This window comes from Oncorhynchus mykiss, chromosome 18 (genome assembly GCF_013265735.2).
Source record: "Oncorhynchus mykiss isolate Arlee chromosome 18, USDA_OmykA_1.1, whole genome shotgun sequence".
NCBI classification, from domain to species: domain Eukaryota; kingdom Metazoa; phylum Chordata; class Actinopteri; order Salmoniformes; family Salmonidae; genus Oncorhynchus; species Oncorhynchus mykiss.
The window spans coordinates 34,290,589-34,308,273 of NC_048582.1; the positions used below are offsets into that span (position 1 = coordinate 34,290,589).

A 17,685-nucleotide genomic window follows, 5' to 3' on the forward strand; every position below is an offset into this window, starting at 1 on the left:
TGCAACCACTGCACCACAGAATAACCCGAAACCGAGCTGCATTTCCTGAAAGAATATAAAAACAATTAGAGAGTATTAGAGAGTATCGTTTCTCCAAATTTGACCAGAGTAGGCTACCAGTCCTGTTAGGGGAGGACGCAGAGAGCTGTGGGTTGGCAGCACTACATTCCTCCCCGCCATAAGATGAGGCACAGTGTCTGACAGACCAACCAACCTGCACAAGTCCTCTATGCTTATTGTTATTGTTAAATGTATGGTTATTTTGACCCTTGATTATTGTTGTTACTGTTGTTCCGTTTACAATATTTATTATTGTTAATTGAATTATGTTAATGTTGTAAATGTCCAGAATAAGCTTTGGTAAATGGTCACTGTTACGTCATGCCAATACAGCAAATTGAATTAGAGAGAAAGAGAGAGAGCGAGGAGTCTTAGCCTACCTCTTTCAGGTAATACATCCAATGTGGTATTAGCCTTATATTTAGCTAATGAATGAAGGATTTTGCATAATAAGCTTCCAATTTGTAGCCTCTGTCTCTTGCGCAATACGCACACACCTGTTTCCTCTGGACTCTCTCCTTAAAAAAATGTGCCTTTGGGTAGACGGAGGATGCCCATGAGAATATTGATGCCTATGAAGCATTTCATCTACTCTTCAAACATTTCAAACAATAACGGGGAGTCATTGGATGTGGTGACGGACAGGTTGAGGCAATGTATAGCCTATGAATATCTGTACCTTGCAAACACGACAAACCATGACCTAAGCCCAGTAGATAAACACAAATTACTCTAATATCCATTTTGATGGCTAGTTAGCTGGTTGTCTGTATGGCTAGCTAGTGAAAGTGACAGCTGAGGTTGACGCTTTGCAAACGCACCCCTAATTTACCACCACACACATCTTTTCTTGCCTGAATAAATACAATGGGGGAATTTCAATTGACATGTGGACTGACGATTTTCTGACTGACGGCCAGACGGAAAGACGGAAGGCCAGACAGAGAGACGGGCGGCCAAACGGAAGATGGACAGCCAGACGGAAATACGGGCGGCCAGACGGAAAGACGGACGGCCTGACGGACGGCCAGGCGGCCAGTTGGCCAAACGGAAGGCCAGACGATCAGACGGACAATGTATTATGTACTCTAAAGTTTTGCATTTCTAACTACAAACATCATGCAACCGCAAAATATCAGATAATAAATACACTGTACAGTATTTCTTTATTAACATCTTTATGCTTTCGTTAATAAAATAATGATTAAAATACTCTTTCAAAATGCAGATGTTTATTTCAACTATCAGCAGGACAATAGACTCTTGCAGAGTTTAGGGACTTTAAATATATGAATGGATCCATAACGATTTACTATGGGAAAAAATAATAATATATAATATAAATTATATAATTATCAATCATTGCCAATAGGAAATATTTTACTAGCCAACAATTTTGTTTTATTCATAGAGGATTCATTCTTTAAAATGTAACCCTCTCTATTGTGATACTTGTATTTGATACAAATAAACATGTAGATTCAAGAATAGGATAGATTATTGGACTGCTATTTTCAGTGGGGACCAGTCATTCAAGGCAGGTGGGGCAGTAAAATGGATATCTGGATATGTGTGCAACAAAAGTTCAACATTCACCTTCTGCTACCATTTCAATCAAGCCGGTCTACTCAAACAGTTTGATGCAAATCCAACAAATGCACAACACAGAACGCACTGCAACTGCCTCTGCAACGCCATGCTGCAAGGCAAACACAGCGCTCCATTGGAAATGAATGTACTTCTGATGTACCAAAATGCAGTGACATTGTCAGTGTGATCAAGGCTTAAGAGCCAAAGTATGATCCGAAGATGTGGTCTGAGGCTCCATATGGAGGGTGTGGCGCAATTGCAGAGCCTCTGGAGGCCAAATCAACCTCTGACGTCACTGGTCTTCTAGCCATCATTGATCCATTTTTCATTTTCCATTGGTTTTGTCTTGTCTTTCTACACACCTGGTTTCAATCCCATTCATTACCTGTTGTGTATTTAACCCTCTGTTTCCCATCATGTGTCACGTTCTGACCTTAATTTCCTTTGTTTTGTCATTATTTAGTATGGTCAGGGCGTGAGTTGGGGTGGGCAGTCTATGTTTGTTTTTCTACGATTTTGGGATTTCTATGTTTCAGCTTAGTATGGTTCTCAATCAGAGGCAGGTGTCATTAGTTGTCTCTGATTGAAAATCATACTTAGGTAGCCTGGGTTTCACTGTTTGTTTGTGGGTGTTTGTTTCCGTGTCTGTGTTTTTCACCACACGGTACTGTTTTGGTTTTCGTTCGTTTGTTTCACGTTTATTGTTTTTGTATCCGTTGTGTTCATGTTAAGTATTTCTTATTAAAAGAACCATGGACACTTACCACGCTGCATATTGGTCCTCCGATCCTTCTCGCCTCTCCTCTTCAGACGAAGAGGAGGAAAGCCTTTACATCATGACTTTGTCAGAGATTGTTTTATGTTCAGTTTCGTATTGTTTGTATTTGGTGCGCGACGGGTCCTCGTACACAATTTGTTTAATTTGCATTTATGGTTTTGGAGTTATGTTTTGTTTTATTAAATTACTTCACTTTACCAAGTTTACTTATCGTGAGCCTGACGTCCCTGCCACCTATACACACGATTGTGACAATCTCTGACCACCAGTGAAGATAGCAGGGGAAGGTACCTCAGCCATGGAGGTGGAGGAGCGTGACATGGATCAGGGAGGCCACCGCTCCTTTGAGTATGGTAACACAGGGGGGGTCACAGGGAAAAGATTAGTATTTTGCTTATTGATTCTCCTGCGTATTCCGTGGTGCTGGAGCTACCCTGGTTAGCTTGTCATAACCCCACTGTTTCGTGGCCACAGAGGACTTTCACGGGGTAGTCACGAGAGTGCTCAGGTAGGTGTTTAGGGGTTTCCATTGGTGCTACTACGGTGGAAAGTCCAGACAAGGTCTCCACCGTGCGCATTCCCCCAGAATATGCCGCTTTGGCTATCGCCTTCTGTAAAAAGAAGGCGACTCAATTACCACCCCATCGACGGGGGGATTGTGTGATAAATCTCCTGGTAGACGCTGCACTTCCCAGGAGTCACTGGCTATGGAGACATATGTCTCTGAATCCCTGCGTCAAGGGTACATTCAGCCCTCCATTTCAACCGTCTCCTCGAGTTTCTTTTTTGTGAAGAAGGATGGAGGTTTGCGCCAGTGCATTGATTATCGAGGTCTCAATAGAATCACAGTGAGGTATAGTCACCCGCTAACTCTTATCACTATGGCGATTGAGTCAATGCACAGCCCGCGCTTCTTCACTAAACTGCATCTCAGGAGTGCGTACAATCTGGTGCGTATTAAGAAGGGAGACTAGTGGAAGACAGCATTTAGCACCACCTCAGGGCATTATGAGTACCTAGTCATGCTGTATGGGTTGATGAATGCTCCATCAGTCTTCCAATCATTTGTGGACGAGATTTTCAGAGACCTACACGGGCAGGGTGTAGTGGTGTATATGGATGACATTCTGATATACTCCGCTACACGTGCCGAGCATGTGTTCCTTTTGCGCAAAGTGCTTGGTCGCCTGTTGGAGCATGACCTGTAAGTCAAGGCTGAGAAATGCTTGTTCTTCCAACAGTCCGTCTCCTTCCTGGGGCATCGGATTTCCACGTCAGGGGTGGAGATGGAGAGTGATCTCATTGCAGCCTTGCGTAATTGGCCGACTCACACCACGGTAAAGGAGGTGCAGCGATTATTAGGGTTAGCCAACTACTACCGGAGATTTATCTGGGGTTTTGGTCAGGTTGCTGCTCCCATTACCTCACTACTAAAGGGGGGCCCGGTGCGCTTGCTGTGGTCAGCTGAGGCGAAAAGGGCTTTTAGACACCTGAAGGATCTGTTTACCTCAGTTCCTGTGATGGCTCATCCGGATCCCTGTTTGCCGTTCATAGTGGAGGTGGACATATCCGAAGCTGGGATAGGAGCAGTGCTCACTCAGCGCTCGGGTACGCCACTGATGCTTCGCCTTTTCGAAGAGGCTCAGCCCGGCAGAGTGAAACTATGATGTAGGGTTCCCGGAGCTGTTGGCTGTCGTCAAGGCCTTGAAGGCGTGGAGACATTGGCTTGAGTGGGCTAAACACCCTTTTCTCATCTGGACTGACCATCACAATCTGGAGTACATCAGGGATTCGAGGAGACTGAATCCTCGCCAGGCAAGGTGGGCTATGTTTTTCACTCGTTTTGTGTTTACCCTCTCTTACAGACCAGGCTCCCAAAACGTGAAGGCAGACGCACTGTCCCGGCTGTATGACACAGAGGAGCGGTCCATGGATCCCACTCCCATACTCCCAGCCTCTTGTTTGGTGGCGCCGTTAGTGTGGGAGCTGGACGAGGACATTGAGCGGGCGTCACGTGCAGAGCCCTCTCCCCCTCAATGTCCAGCTGGGCGTCTGTACATTCCGTCTGCTGTTCGTGACCGAATGATCTATTGGGCCCACACGTCTCCCTCCTCTGGTCATCCTGGGATAGGTCGGACGGTGCGCTCTTGATGGGAGGTACTGGTGGCCCACTTTAGCTAAGGACATGAGAATGTATGTTTCCTCCTGCTCAGTGTGTGCCCAGTGCAAGACTCCTAGACACCTGCCCAGAGGTAAGTTACATTTTGGATCATTTTGTAAGTCCTGTTGTCTCCTCCCTTTGCCCGGTCTCCCTACGGCCTTACAATCTGTTTACACACGTCTTCCGGCACTATGGGGTGCCTGAGGATATAGTGTCTGATCGGGATCCCCAGTTCACGTCAAGGGTCTGGAAGGCGTTCATGGAACGTCTGGGGGTCTCGTTCAGCCTTACCTCAGGTTTTCACCCCGTGAGTAATGGGCAGGTGGAAAGAGTTAACCAAGATATGGGTAGGTTTCTGCTGTCTTATTGCCAGGACCGGCCGGAGGAGTGGGCGAAATTTGTGCCCTGGGCAGAGATGGCCCAGAACTCACTACGCCACTCCTCCACTAACCTTTCTCCCTTTCAATGTGTATCAGGGTATCAGCCGGTTCTGGCTCCATGGTTTTAGACCGAGTCAGATCGAGGCTCCGGCGAAGGAAGGAAACCTGGGAGGCCGCCCACGTCCACCTTCAGCGCGCCATACTGTGCCAGAAAGTTGCCGCAGACCGTAACCGCAGTGAGGCCCCAGGGTTTGCACCAGGGGACAGGCTCTGGCTGAAGTGCGGGATGTTCCTCCGCCCCCTCTGGACATCGAGGGGGTCCTGGCGTACTCCGTTCGATCTATTTTGGATTTGAGACGTCGGGCGAGGGGCCTTCAGTACCTCGTGGACTGGGAGGGGTACGGTCCGGAGGAGAGATGCTGGGATCCTGTGAAGCTCTGGTGAACTCCATGCCCAAGAGGGTTAAGGCAGTGCTGGAAAATGATGGTGGCCACACAAAATATTGACACTTTGGGCCCAATTTTGACATTTTACTTAGGGGTGTACTCACTTTTGTTGCCAGCGGTTTAGACATTAATGGCTGTGTGTTGAGATATTTTGAGGGGACAGCAAATTGACACTGTTATACAAGCTGTACACTCACTACTCTACATTGTAGCAAAGTGTCCTTTCTTCAGTCTTTTCACATGAAAAGATACTAAAATATTGACAAAAATGTGAGGGGTGTACTCACTTTTGTGATATACTGTATATACAGTATATATATATATATAGTACCAGTCAAAGGTTTGGACACATCTACTCATTCCAGGGTTTTTATTTATTTTTACTATTTTCTACAATGTACAATAATAGTGAAGACATCAAAACTATGAAATGACACATGGAATCATCTAGTAAGCAAAAAAGTGTTAAACAAATCAAAATATATTTTATATTTGCCTTGATGTCAGCTTTGCACACTCCTGGCATTCTCTCAACCAGCTTCATGAGGTAGAGTCACCTGGAATGCTTTTAAATGAACAGTTGTTCCTTGTTAAAAGTTAATTTGTGGAATTTCCTTCTTTTAATGAATTTGAGTCATTCTGGAAAATTTCAAGAACTTTTAAAGTTCCTTCAAGTGCAGTTGCAAAAGCCATCAAGCACTATGATGAAACTGGCTATCAAGTGCCAACCGCTACTGTGTCTTTGTGAGACAACAGAGTAGGGGAACGGATGATCTCTGCAGGTGTGGTTCCCACCGTGAAGCATGGAGGAGGATGTGTGATGGTGTAGGGTCGTTTTGCTGGTGACACTATCAGTGATATATTTAGACTTCAAGACACACATAACCAGCATGGCTACCACAGCATTCTGCAATGATACGCCATCCCATCTGGTTTGCGCTTAGTGGGACTATAATTTGTTTTTCAACAGAAAAATGACCCAAAACACACCACCAGGCTATGTAAGGACTATTTGACCAAGGAGTGTGATGGAGCTATGTTATAACAATATGCACTTCGTTTCTTATAATGCTGTGCGAGGTTTCCCTCATCTGACTCGTCGGTGCTCTGTTCTGTTCTGTGAAAATTTTATAAATGTGCTGAGAAATAGCCTACAGAAGTGAATTCAGTCCCCGCGTCAGGCAGCCTGCCTGAGCCCTGCGCGTGGGAGGGGTCTGTCAAAGCCTTCGCTCTCTAATTATCCAAGCAATAGAAGAAGCAAGGGACGGGGAGGTGACCAGCAGAAATATTCGGGGAAAACAAAAGGTATATGCAATAGAACTGATAATTAGAAATTACCATTTGAGTAGACATATTTCCCTCTACTGTTAATCATGAGATTGTGAACGAGGATGCGTAGGCTTTGCCATTCACTTATGTTATGGTTGTGTAGGCTATACCGAGAGAGAGAACTATGAACCGCTAACGTGTTTTGGTAAAGCAACTCTCCTTGTAGAGAGCGTTGTGCAAAATACAACGTTTGTTAATCCTGGATACATGATAGGATTAGGAACATTTTTAACAAGAAGTCATTAGATTAATTTGTCTCAGTCTTATGCTTTTTTAGATGTTGCAATTGCCTAAATTCAAAAGTAAAAGATATGCTTCCACTGCACTTAAACCAGATTTAGAGATGTTATATCGATTTTGGGGGGGATGTTTACATTTTGTAATTGGATACCGGTGCGACAAGGTATTTATTGTTATGGTAGGTACCTATTGGTCGAAAATAATCCACCATGCTCGAGTAATTAAATGTAATTTTGCGTGCTATTAATTGTCTGGGAAGTGTGTCAGCGATTTAAATGAACATTCATTTGAATTAATGAACCGGGACATCCACTTTCTTAGCAATATTCTACACATGTGTGCTGCTGCTGGCAGTTGTGAACTAATATGCCTGCATGTTCATTATCTGTATTTACAGCGAGCTGGAAATGGAAAATTTTAAAATAGCTGATTTAGAACCCCTCTGCTTTGATCAAGAGGACAGTCGGTCAGATCCCACAAAAAGCCTCCCATGGGCTTCAAACTACCAACGCATCAATAAAAAGTCACTTTCCAACGAGCATCGTTGCGATTCGGGGAATTGGGAGACTGCCTGCGCGGATTCAGGACAATGGCCAACTGCCTCCGGAGACGGGCAGCCCGGCGCAATCAGCCAGCGGGGAGCAGAAGCTGAGAGAACCGTATGTTGTCTAGAGGAATTGGAGACATCTTTCACACGCAAATGCGAGGATTTCAATTTACAACAGGAGAACAGTCCGCAGCAGTCCGCAAGGATCAACAACGGAAGCCTGAGTCACAGCTCCTTCGACGAACTCCACGACGGTGTCCCGGAACTGTCCATGTTGTCAGACAATGAGTTTACATCCGAAGCCTTGGGGAAATCAGCGGATTACGGTTTCATAAGTGCTGTCACTTGCCTGGTGACTGGAATCTCGTTAGTAGCCATCTCCTACACTGTTCCCCGGGAAGTTAAAGTGAACCCGGACAGTGTGTCGGCCCGGGAGATGGAGAGACTGGAGAGGGAGAACGCCCTGGTAGGGGTTCACCTGGATCGGTGGGTTATAGCAGGGCTGTGCCTGCTCACCCTCGGGGGTGTGGTCCTCTCCACCCTGCTCATGGTGTCTTTGTGGAAAGGGGAGATGTTGAGGAGAAGGGCCTTCACCTACTCCAAACAGTCTGCACAATTATATGGCTCTATCAATTTAAAAGGGGGCTCAAACCCACCTAATGTCCCCTCCCAATTGTCTGTGAAAGATTTGGAAGAGGTCCTAAATTGACATTATGTACAATTGTAAAGACACGGACTAATCTCTATCACAGAAAGTCCCTCTGCAACTCTTACCAATGGTGTCTTAAGATAATGCTGCTTTGATTTGTGCATTTCATGCATGTAGCCTACTGGGAATATTCCATTCCCCATGTAGAATGCTCCTTGCCTAAAATGGATGGGTATTATTTGAAATATTGGCTGAATTTACCCTCCGACATAAGTTTGTGTTGTGCAGACCATAACATCTTATTAGCATGAGATTCATCATTTTTGTCAAAGCAATGGTTTATTCTGTGTATATAGTGTCTTAAAAGTTTAAATTGGATATCATGTTGTATCAGATTTAAAAGACAATTGCATGATCAACACTGGAAATACAAACACGTGTCCATATTTGTTTTTTGCTATGCATACAAAATGCAAATACTTAGCTAAGACAAATAATAATACAAGGGTTATGTTTGTGAGTAGCTCAGTGAATACTCAATACACTAGGATATTGGACAGCAGATATTCAAAAACACAAATGATACACGACACACACACACACGCCTTAGGAGGGTTAGCTGGTTAAGGTGCTCTGAACAAACAAACTGTTGTCGGTGTCTAAAATTGCACCCTATTTCTTATTTAGTGCACTACTTTTGACCTACTCCTAGGGAATCAGGTGCCATCTGGGACGCAAACATTGTGTCCCTTGCTTATGGTGAGCATAATGCTGTGCAGTGCAGGTTCAGTAATAGAATGTTTACAGTATGCAGGATCAGATTATACTCACCAGCCTTTGTAAGCATGTAGCACTAACCATTGCCAAGATGCACACTTATTTTACCTCTTAGCGCCGTAATTGAATGTATGACTTGCCTGTCTATGTATTACCTACATGTTAAGTGGACTTGTAATCCATCCTCATTTAGTGTTGTTCACTGAGGGTATAAGTAGGGGTGCTCCAAATGTGAGAGGATAAATATGTATATTGTGTCATTTAAGCAAAGTTGAAAAGGCTTCAAAGGTAGGCTATTTATTTTAAATAAGCAGATCTTAATCATATCTTGAGTGGGGGCTGGGCACTACAGCTGACAACCACCCACTGTCTTTCTCTCACTCACTCACCCACTCACTCTCACACACACACACACGCAAGCCCCCCCTCCCCTGAACAGAGTCACTGAGTAATCCGTCAGGCCAGCTGGCAGCAGGAAATGGAATTGGAGTGCTGCAGGGGTCACGTGGGGTCAAGAGCTAGTTTGTGGCAGTTGTGGCCCCTGGGGATCAGGAAGTGAAGACACATGCGGTGGTAATGGCTGTGGCTCAAATGGCACCATATTCACTATGGGCCCTGGTCAAAAGTAGTGCACTATATAGGAAGTAGTGTCAGGGTGAAATTTTGAGACATAGCCAATCTATCTTATCCGATGTGGCATCCAGTTATCATCAACTGTCATAGCATGTGAAGGGAAAGTGTTCAAAATTTATTTTTGCTTAATGAGTTGGCAGTGAGGTCATTCCTGCAATTTAAAAATTCCTTTCGGATTCATAACCTTAGTTAATAGCTTATTCGATAATGATTCTCATTACCCAGTGTTTGTTGCATAGCAACGACAGGCTGAGTAAAGGAAGACCAGGGAAGAAGTGACAAAGGAGATGTTTTTACTGAGACAAGGAAGAAGTGTGAATATAGCACCTAATGTATCTTATTGATATCTTATTGATTGATTGATTGCATGTATAAAGTAGTAGGCAGCTCCAGCCAGAGATAACATTACATACAGTGCCTTGCGAAAGTATTCGGCCCCCTTGAACTTTGCGACCTTTTGCCACATTTCAGGCTTCAAACATAAAGATATAAAACTGTATTTTTTTGTGAAGAATCAACAACAAGTGGGACACAATCATGAAGTGGAACGACATTTATTGGATATTTCAAACCTTTTTAACAAATCAAAAACTGAAAAATTGGGCGTGCAAAATTATTCAGCCCCTTTACTTTCAGTACAGCAAACTCTCTCCAGAAGTTCAGTGAGGATCTCTGAATGATCCAATGTTGACCTAAATGACTAATGATGATAAATACAATCCACCTGTGTGTAATCAAGTCTCCGTATAAATGCACCTGCACTGTGATAGTCTCAGAGGTCCGTTAAAAGCGCAGAGAGCATCATGAAGAACAAGGAACACACCAGGCAGGTCCGAGATACTGTTGTGAAGAAGTTTAAAGCCGGATTTGGATACAAAAATATTTCCCAAGCTTTAAACATCCCAAGGAGCACTGTGCAAGCGATAATATTGAAATGGAAGGAGTATCAGACCACTGCAAATCTACCAAGACCTGGCCGTCCCTCTAAACTTTCAGCTCATACAAGGAGAAGACTGATCAGAGATGCAGCCAAGAGGCCCATGATCACTCTGGATGAACTGCAGAGATCTACAGCTGAGGTGGGAGACTCTGTCCATAGGACAACAATCAGTCGTATATTGCACAAATCTGGCCTTTATGGAAGAGTGGCAAGAAGAAAGACATTTCTTAAAGATATCCATAAAAAGTGTCGTTTAAAGTTTGCCACAAGCCACCTGGGAGACACACCAAACATGTGGAAGAAGGTGCTCTGGTCAGATGAAACCAAAATTGAACTTTTTGGCAACAATGCAAAACGTTATGTTTGGCGTAAAAGCAACACAGCTGAACACACCATCCCCACTGTCAAACATGGTGGTGGCAGCATCATGGTTTGGGCCTGCTTTTCTTCAGCAGGGACAGGGAAGATGGTTAAAATTGATGGGAAGATGTATGGAGCCAAATACAGGACCATTCTGGAAGAAAACCTGATGGAGTCTGCAAGAGACCTGAGACTGGGACGGAGATTTGTCTTCCAACAAGACAATGATCCAAAACATAAAGCAAAATCTACAATGGAATGGTTCAAAAATAAACATATCCAGGTGTTAGAATGGCCAAGTCAAAGTCCAGACCTGAATCCAATCGAGAATCTGTGGAAAGAAATGAAAACTGCTGTTCACAAATGCTCTCCATCCAACCTCACTGAGCTCGAGCTGTTTTGCAAGGAGGAATGGGAAAAAATGTCAGTCTCTCGATGTGCAAAACGGATAGAGACATACCCCAAGCGACTTACAGCTGTAATCGCAGCAAAAGGTGGCGCTACAAAGTATTAACTTAAGGGGGCTGAATAATTTTGCACGCCCAATTTTTCAGTTTTTGATTTGTTAAAAAAGTTTGAAATATCCAATAAATGTCGTTCCACTTCATGATTGTGTCCCACTTGTTGTTGATTCTTCACAAAAAAATACAGTTTTATATCTTTATGTTTGAAGCCTGAAATGTGGCAAAAGGTCGCAAAGTTCAAGGGGGCCGAATACTTTCGCAAGGCACTGTACATTACAATTTATCAAGGATAAAAACACAATAAAGCCCAAGTTATTTCCATTGTGTCCTCTGGTTAATGTGGTTAAAAGGGACAAGAAGCAGCAACATCACACCACAGTGACTTCTTCTATATTCATATTTCGTATTATGTGATGTGCTGCATGAACTAGAAATAATATTTCAGACAGTGCAGTTAAAATATACCGAACAAAAATATAAACGCAACATGCAACAATTTCAACGATTTTACGGAGTTACGGTTCATTTAAGGAAATCAGTCACTATAAATAAATTCATTAGGTACTAATCTTTGGATTGACTGAGCAGGGGCACAGCCATGTGTGGAACTGGGAGTGCATAGACCCACCCACTTGGGAGCCAGGCCCAGCCAATCAGAATGAGTTTTTTTTCCCCACAAAAGGGCTTTATTACAGACAGAAATACTCGTCAAGTTCATCAGCTGAAATAATCTTTTGGTGCATATGGAACATTTCTGGTATCTTCTATTTCAGCTCATGAAACATGGGACCAACACTTTACATGTTGGGTTTATATTTTTGTTCAGTATGGAATTGCCTCTGTTAAAGTTGATTGACTTCAATCAAAGTTTCTGAAAGCTGTAATTAACAGCCCACTGTTTTCCAGTCACGACTTATCTGTTTGTATCATGTTGCTCTCCCTCATATTCATTGTAGGCAGCAGTGATTAATTGTCAGCTGTTCTTGAGTTAATGTCGCCCACATAGTCATGTCCCTTTGTGCCATCGCTGTCCTGACTGAAGCACAGAGAGTGTACCATAACCATAGAAACGGGGTCAGCTGTTTCTAAGGAGAAGACAGTTTGCCACAGTGAGGATTCTTTGAAAGAGATGAAAATAGGTGATTTCCCCATGCAGTGCTTGTAGAGTCAACAGAGCTTTTCTGAATTCAGTGTATGTTTTAGCTTTAAATTAGCTTTCACTGCACACAGAGAGGATACTGCAGGTGCATCCAAGCCCTTATCCAGCTGTGTAACACTTATGTCACACTGGAGAGAGCAAGCATTCACTCAGATTGGAGCACATGTAATCACTAGGCTACCAGTTCTTCAGTACCAAAGTACTTAAATAATTAATTGCGCATGGATCAGCTGTAGATGGTATTGTTTATTATTGAAATGAAAACATGTATGGTGTGTTATATGTTCTTGGATATATGTCAAAATGATTCCATCGCATTTAATTCCCATTATTATTATTATTCATTTTAAATCTAATTTACCTTAATCTGTCATGGAGTGGATTACCGGTACTCCAGAGCCGGTACTGCAGAGCCATCGAGGTTTGACTCAGAGCCGAGCTGAGCATGTGCAAGCAAGCATTTATCTCCAAGTGGAATTGTATTGCCATTTAGCAGTGAGGAAGGTGTAGAATGAATCTTATAGTGGGACAGCTTTGCTTACTTTGTCCTTGATTTATGCTGCAATTTATTCAGTGTGCCAGGCTTCCACAGCAGTTCCCAGCACCTAGGTAGGGACATCAAAAGTTTCCACTGCATATTGATTCCATTTAAGTTGTCCAGCAGACCAAAGCTGAATCCCCAGGAGTCTCAACTCCATCCTTGCCAGCAGCTCAATGTGGCATTACAGGGAATATTCGTGATAACAGACACTACAAAAGCCTTGGAAGGCTTACAAGCTGTTACGGTGTTCTATTTGTAACAAATTGATTGTGTGCCCTATGTATCAAGCTCTTAGTTTTCTTTCTTAATCATTTTAAGAATTGAATACCTGTATGACTGTGCTGGTTATAAGGCTATTGCTTCATCCAAATGGGTGGTACGAAAGGTATATCTCCCAAGTTTTGATACAGTTAATTCATTTGTCATTGACTGTAACAATTGCTATGATTATTATGATCTACAGTGGGGCAAAAAAGTATTTGGTCAGCCACCAATTGTGCAAGTTCTCCCACTTAAAAAGATGAGGCCTGTAATTTTCATCATAGGTACACTTCAACTATGACAGACAAAATTAGATTTTTTTTCTCCAGAAAATCACATTGTAGGATTTTTAATGAATTTATTTGCAAATTATGGTGGAAAATAAGTATTTGGTCACCTACAAACAAGCAAGATTTCTGGCTCTCACAGACCTATAACTTCTTCTTTAAGAGGCTCCTCTGTCCTACACTTGTTACCTGTATTAATGGCACCTGTTTGAACTTGTTATCAGTATAAAAGACACCTGTCCACAACCTCAAACAGTCACACTCCAAACTCCACTATGGGCAAGACCAAAGAGCTGTCAAAGGACACCAGAAACAAAATTGTAAACCTGCACCAGGCTGGGAAGACTGAATCTGCAATAGGTAAGCAGCTTGGTTTGAAGAAATCAACTGTGGGAGCAATTATTAGGAAATGGAAGACATACAAGACCACTGATAATCTCCCTCGATCTGGGGCTCCATGCAAGATCTCACCCCGTGGGGTCAAAATGATCACAAGAACGTTGAGCAAAAATCCCAGAACCACACGGGAAGACCTAGTGAATGACGTGCAGAGAGCTGGGACCAAAGTAACAAAGCCTACCATCAGTAACACACTACGCCGCCAGGGACTCAAATCCTGCAGTGCCAGACGTGTCCCCCTGCTTAAGCCAGTACATGTCCAGGCTCGTCTGAAGTTTGCTAGAGAGCATTTGGATGATCCACAAGAAGATTGGGAGAATGTCATATGGTCAGATGAAACCAAAAATATAACTTTTTGGTAAAAACTTAACTCGTCTTGTTTGCAGGACAAAGAATGCTGAGTTGCATCCAAAGAACACCATACCTACTGTGAAGCATGAAGGTGGAAACATCATGCTTTGGGGCTGTTTTTCTGCAAAGGGACCAGGACGACTGATCCGTGTAAAGGAAAGAATGAATGGGGCCATGTATCGTGAGATTTTGAGTGAAAACCTCCTTCCATCAGCAAGGGCATTGAAGATGAAATGTGACTGGGTCTTTCAGCATGACAATGATCCCAAACACACCGCCTGGGCAACGAAGGAGTGACTTCGTAAGAAGCATTTCAAGGTCCTGGAGTGGCCTAGCCAGTCTCCAGATCTCAACCCCATAGAAAATCTTCGGAGGGAGTTGAAAGTCCGTGTTGCCCAGCAACAGCCCCAAAACATCACTGCTCCAGAGGAGATCTGCATGGAGGAATGGGCCAAAATACCAGCAACAGTGTGTGAACACCTTGCAAAGACTTACAGAAAACGTTTGACCTCTGTCATTGCAAACAAAGGGTATATAACAAAGTATTGAGAAACTTTTGTTATTGACCAAATACTTATTTTCCACCATAATTTGCAAATAAATTCATTAAAAATCCTACAATGTGATTTTTCTGGATTTTTTTTCTCATTTTGTCTGTCATTGTTGAAGTGTACCTATGATGAAAATTACAGGCCTCTCTCATCTTTTTAAGTGGGAGAACTTGCACAATTGGTGGCTGACTAAGTACTTTTTTGCCCCACTGTAATTAGTGTGAGGCAACAATTTTGTGCTGATTTAATGAAATATGGTGACTGAGTAATTGCTGTTTCTAGGTTTGAATACGTAATATGCCCTTTAAAGCACTGGCAGCAGCAGGGACAAAAAAAGGCACAAAAGTGCTCTTTCTTTCCTTAGTGCTCTTTCTTTTCTTAGTGCTCTTTCTTTCCTTAGTGCTCTTTCCTTCCTTAGTGCTCTTTCTTTCCTTAGTGCTCTTTCTTTCCTTAGTGCTCTTTCTTTCCTTAGTGCTCTTTCTTTCCTTAGTGCCCTTTCTTTCGTTAGTGCCCTTTCTTTCGTTAGTGCTCTTTCTTTTCTTAGTGCTCTTTCTTTCCTTAGTGCTCTTTCTTTTCTTAGTGCTCTTTCTTTTCTTAGTGCCCTTTCTTTCGTTAGTGCCCTTTCTTTCGTTAGTGCCCTTTCTTTCGTTAGTGCTCTTTCTTTCCTTAGTGCTCTTTCTTTCCTTAGTGCCCTTTCTTTCGTTAGTGCCCTTTCTTTCGTTGGTGCCCTTTCTTTCGTTAGTGCCCTTTCTTTTGTTAGTGCTCTTTCTTTTCTTAGTGCTCTTTCTTTTCTTAGTGCTCTTTCTTTCCTTAGTGCTCTTTCTTTTCTTAGTTCTCTTTCTTTTCTTAGTGCTCTTTCTTTCCTTAGTGCTCTTTCTTTTCTTAGTGCTCTTTCTTTTCTTAGTGCTCTTTCTTTTCTTAGTGCTCTTTCTTTCCTTAGTGCTCTTTCTTTTCTTAGTGCTCTTTCTTTTCTTAGTGCTCTTTCTTTTTAGTGCTCTTTCTTTTCTTAGTTCTCTTTCTTTTCTTAGTTCTCTTTCTTTACTCGCCCCTCCCATATGGGATGAATGAATGATACTATCTAACTTCAAAAGATCATGTGACAAACAATTGTGTACAAAAAATATTCCAGTTTTTGCTGGAATGGAAACAGCAAGAAAATGGAGAAACTAATGAGCACACACACACACACACACACACACACACACTACAGGCAGCACTGGCAACTTCAGACTTTATTGAGTCTCAGTTTTGTGTTTACCTCCCTTGTAATGCAGATGATCTCATCTCAGTCTCTCCTCTTCCCTCTCATGTTTTTCCTCCAGCTGAGTAATTGCTGAAACTGTAGAGTGTGACTCTCGCATTTGTTACGGTGAGTGAATGAGGACCCAAAAGCGAACTAACTTAAACAGAGCTTCTTTAATAACCAAACATAGGTAGGCTCAGATAGACCGGCAGATTCCGACAGGACAGGACAAGGTTACAGCAAACATGACGATAGTCTGGCTCAGGCATGAAACACAACAAACAAGAATCCGACAAGGACAGGAACAAAAACAGAGAGAGATATAGGGGACTAATCAGAGGGAAAAAGGGAACAGGTGGGAAACGGGGTGACGAGGTAGTCAGGAGGAGACAAGGAACAGCTGGGGGAAAGCGGGGGAGAAAAGGTAACCTAATACGACCAGCAGAGGGAGACAGGGTGAAAGGAAAGGACAGAAAGACACAACATGACAATACATGACAGTACCCCCCCACTCACCGAGCGCCTCCTGGCGCACTCGAGGAGGAAACCTGGCGGCAACGGAGGAAATCCTCGATCAGCGCACGGTCCAGCACGTCCCGAGAGGGAACCCAACTCCTCTCCTCAGGACCGTACCCCTCCCAATCAACGAGGTACTGGTGACCACGGCCCCGAGGACGCATGTCCAAAATCCTGCGGACCCTGTAGATGGGTGCGCCCTCGACAAGGATGGGGGGGGGGGGGGGGAAGACGAGCGGGGGCGCGAAGAACGGGCTTAATACAGGAGACATGGAAGACCGGGTGGACGCGACGAAGGTATCGCGGAAGAAGAAGTCGAACTGCGACAGGATTAATGACCCGAGAAATACGGAACGGACCAATGAACCGCGGGGTCAACTTGCGAGAAGCCGTCTTAAGGGGAAGGTTCTGAGTGGAGAGCCAAACTCTCTGACCGCGACAATATCTAGGACTCTTAGTTCTACGCTTATTAGCAGCCCTCACAGTCTGCGTCCTATAACGGCAAAGTGCAGACCTGACCCTCTTCCAGGTGCGCTCGCAACGTTGGACAAAAGCCTGAGCGGAGGGGACGCTGGACTCGGCGAACTGAGATGAGAACAGCGGAGGCTGGTACCCGAGGCTACTCTGAAAAGGAGATAGCCCGGTCGCAGACGAAGGAAGCGAGTTGTGGGCGTATTCTGCCCAGGGGAGCTGCTCTGACCAAGACGCAGGGTTGCGAAAAGAAAGACTGCGTAAGATGCGACCAATAGTCTGATTGGCCCGTTCTGCTTGACCGTTAGACTGGGGGTGAAAGCCGGAAGAGAGACTGACGGAAGCCCCAATCAAACGGCAAAACTCCCTCCAAAATTGAGACGTGAATTGCGGACCTCTGTCCGAAACGACGTCTGACGGAAGGCCATGAATTCTGAAAACATTCTCGATGATGATTTGTGCCGTCTCTTTAGCAGAAGGAAGCTTAGCAAGGGGAATGAAATGAGCCGCCTTAGAGAACCTATCGACAACCGTAAGAATAACAGTCTTCCC

General features: G+C 43.9%; 1 protein-coding gene across 1 annotated transcript; it reads left to right on the forward strand.

Moving 5' to 3' along the window:
- Positions 1–6,595: 6,595 nt before the first annotated feature.
- LOC110496061 (transmembrane protein 74-like) lies at positions 6,596–10,064 on the forward strand. Its single transcript, XM_021571711.2, has 2 exons — positions 6,596–6,720; positions 7,382–10,064. The coding sequence occupies exon 2, from the start codon at positions 7,392–7,394 to the stop codon at positions 8,238–8,240; it is 849 nt and encodes a 282-aa protein (XP_021427386.2). The 5' UTR covers positions 6,596–6,720; positions 7,382–7,391; the 3' UTR covers positions 8,241–10,064.
- The last annotated feature ends 7,621 nt before the right edge of the window (positions 10,065–17,685 follow it).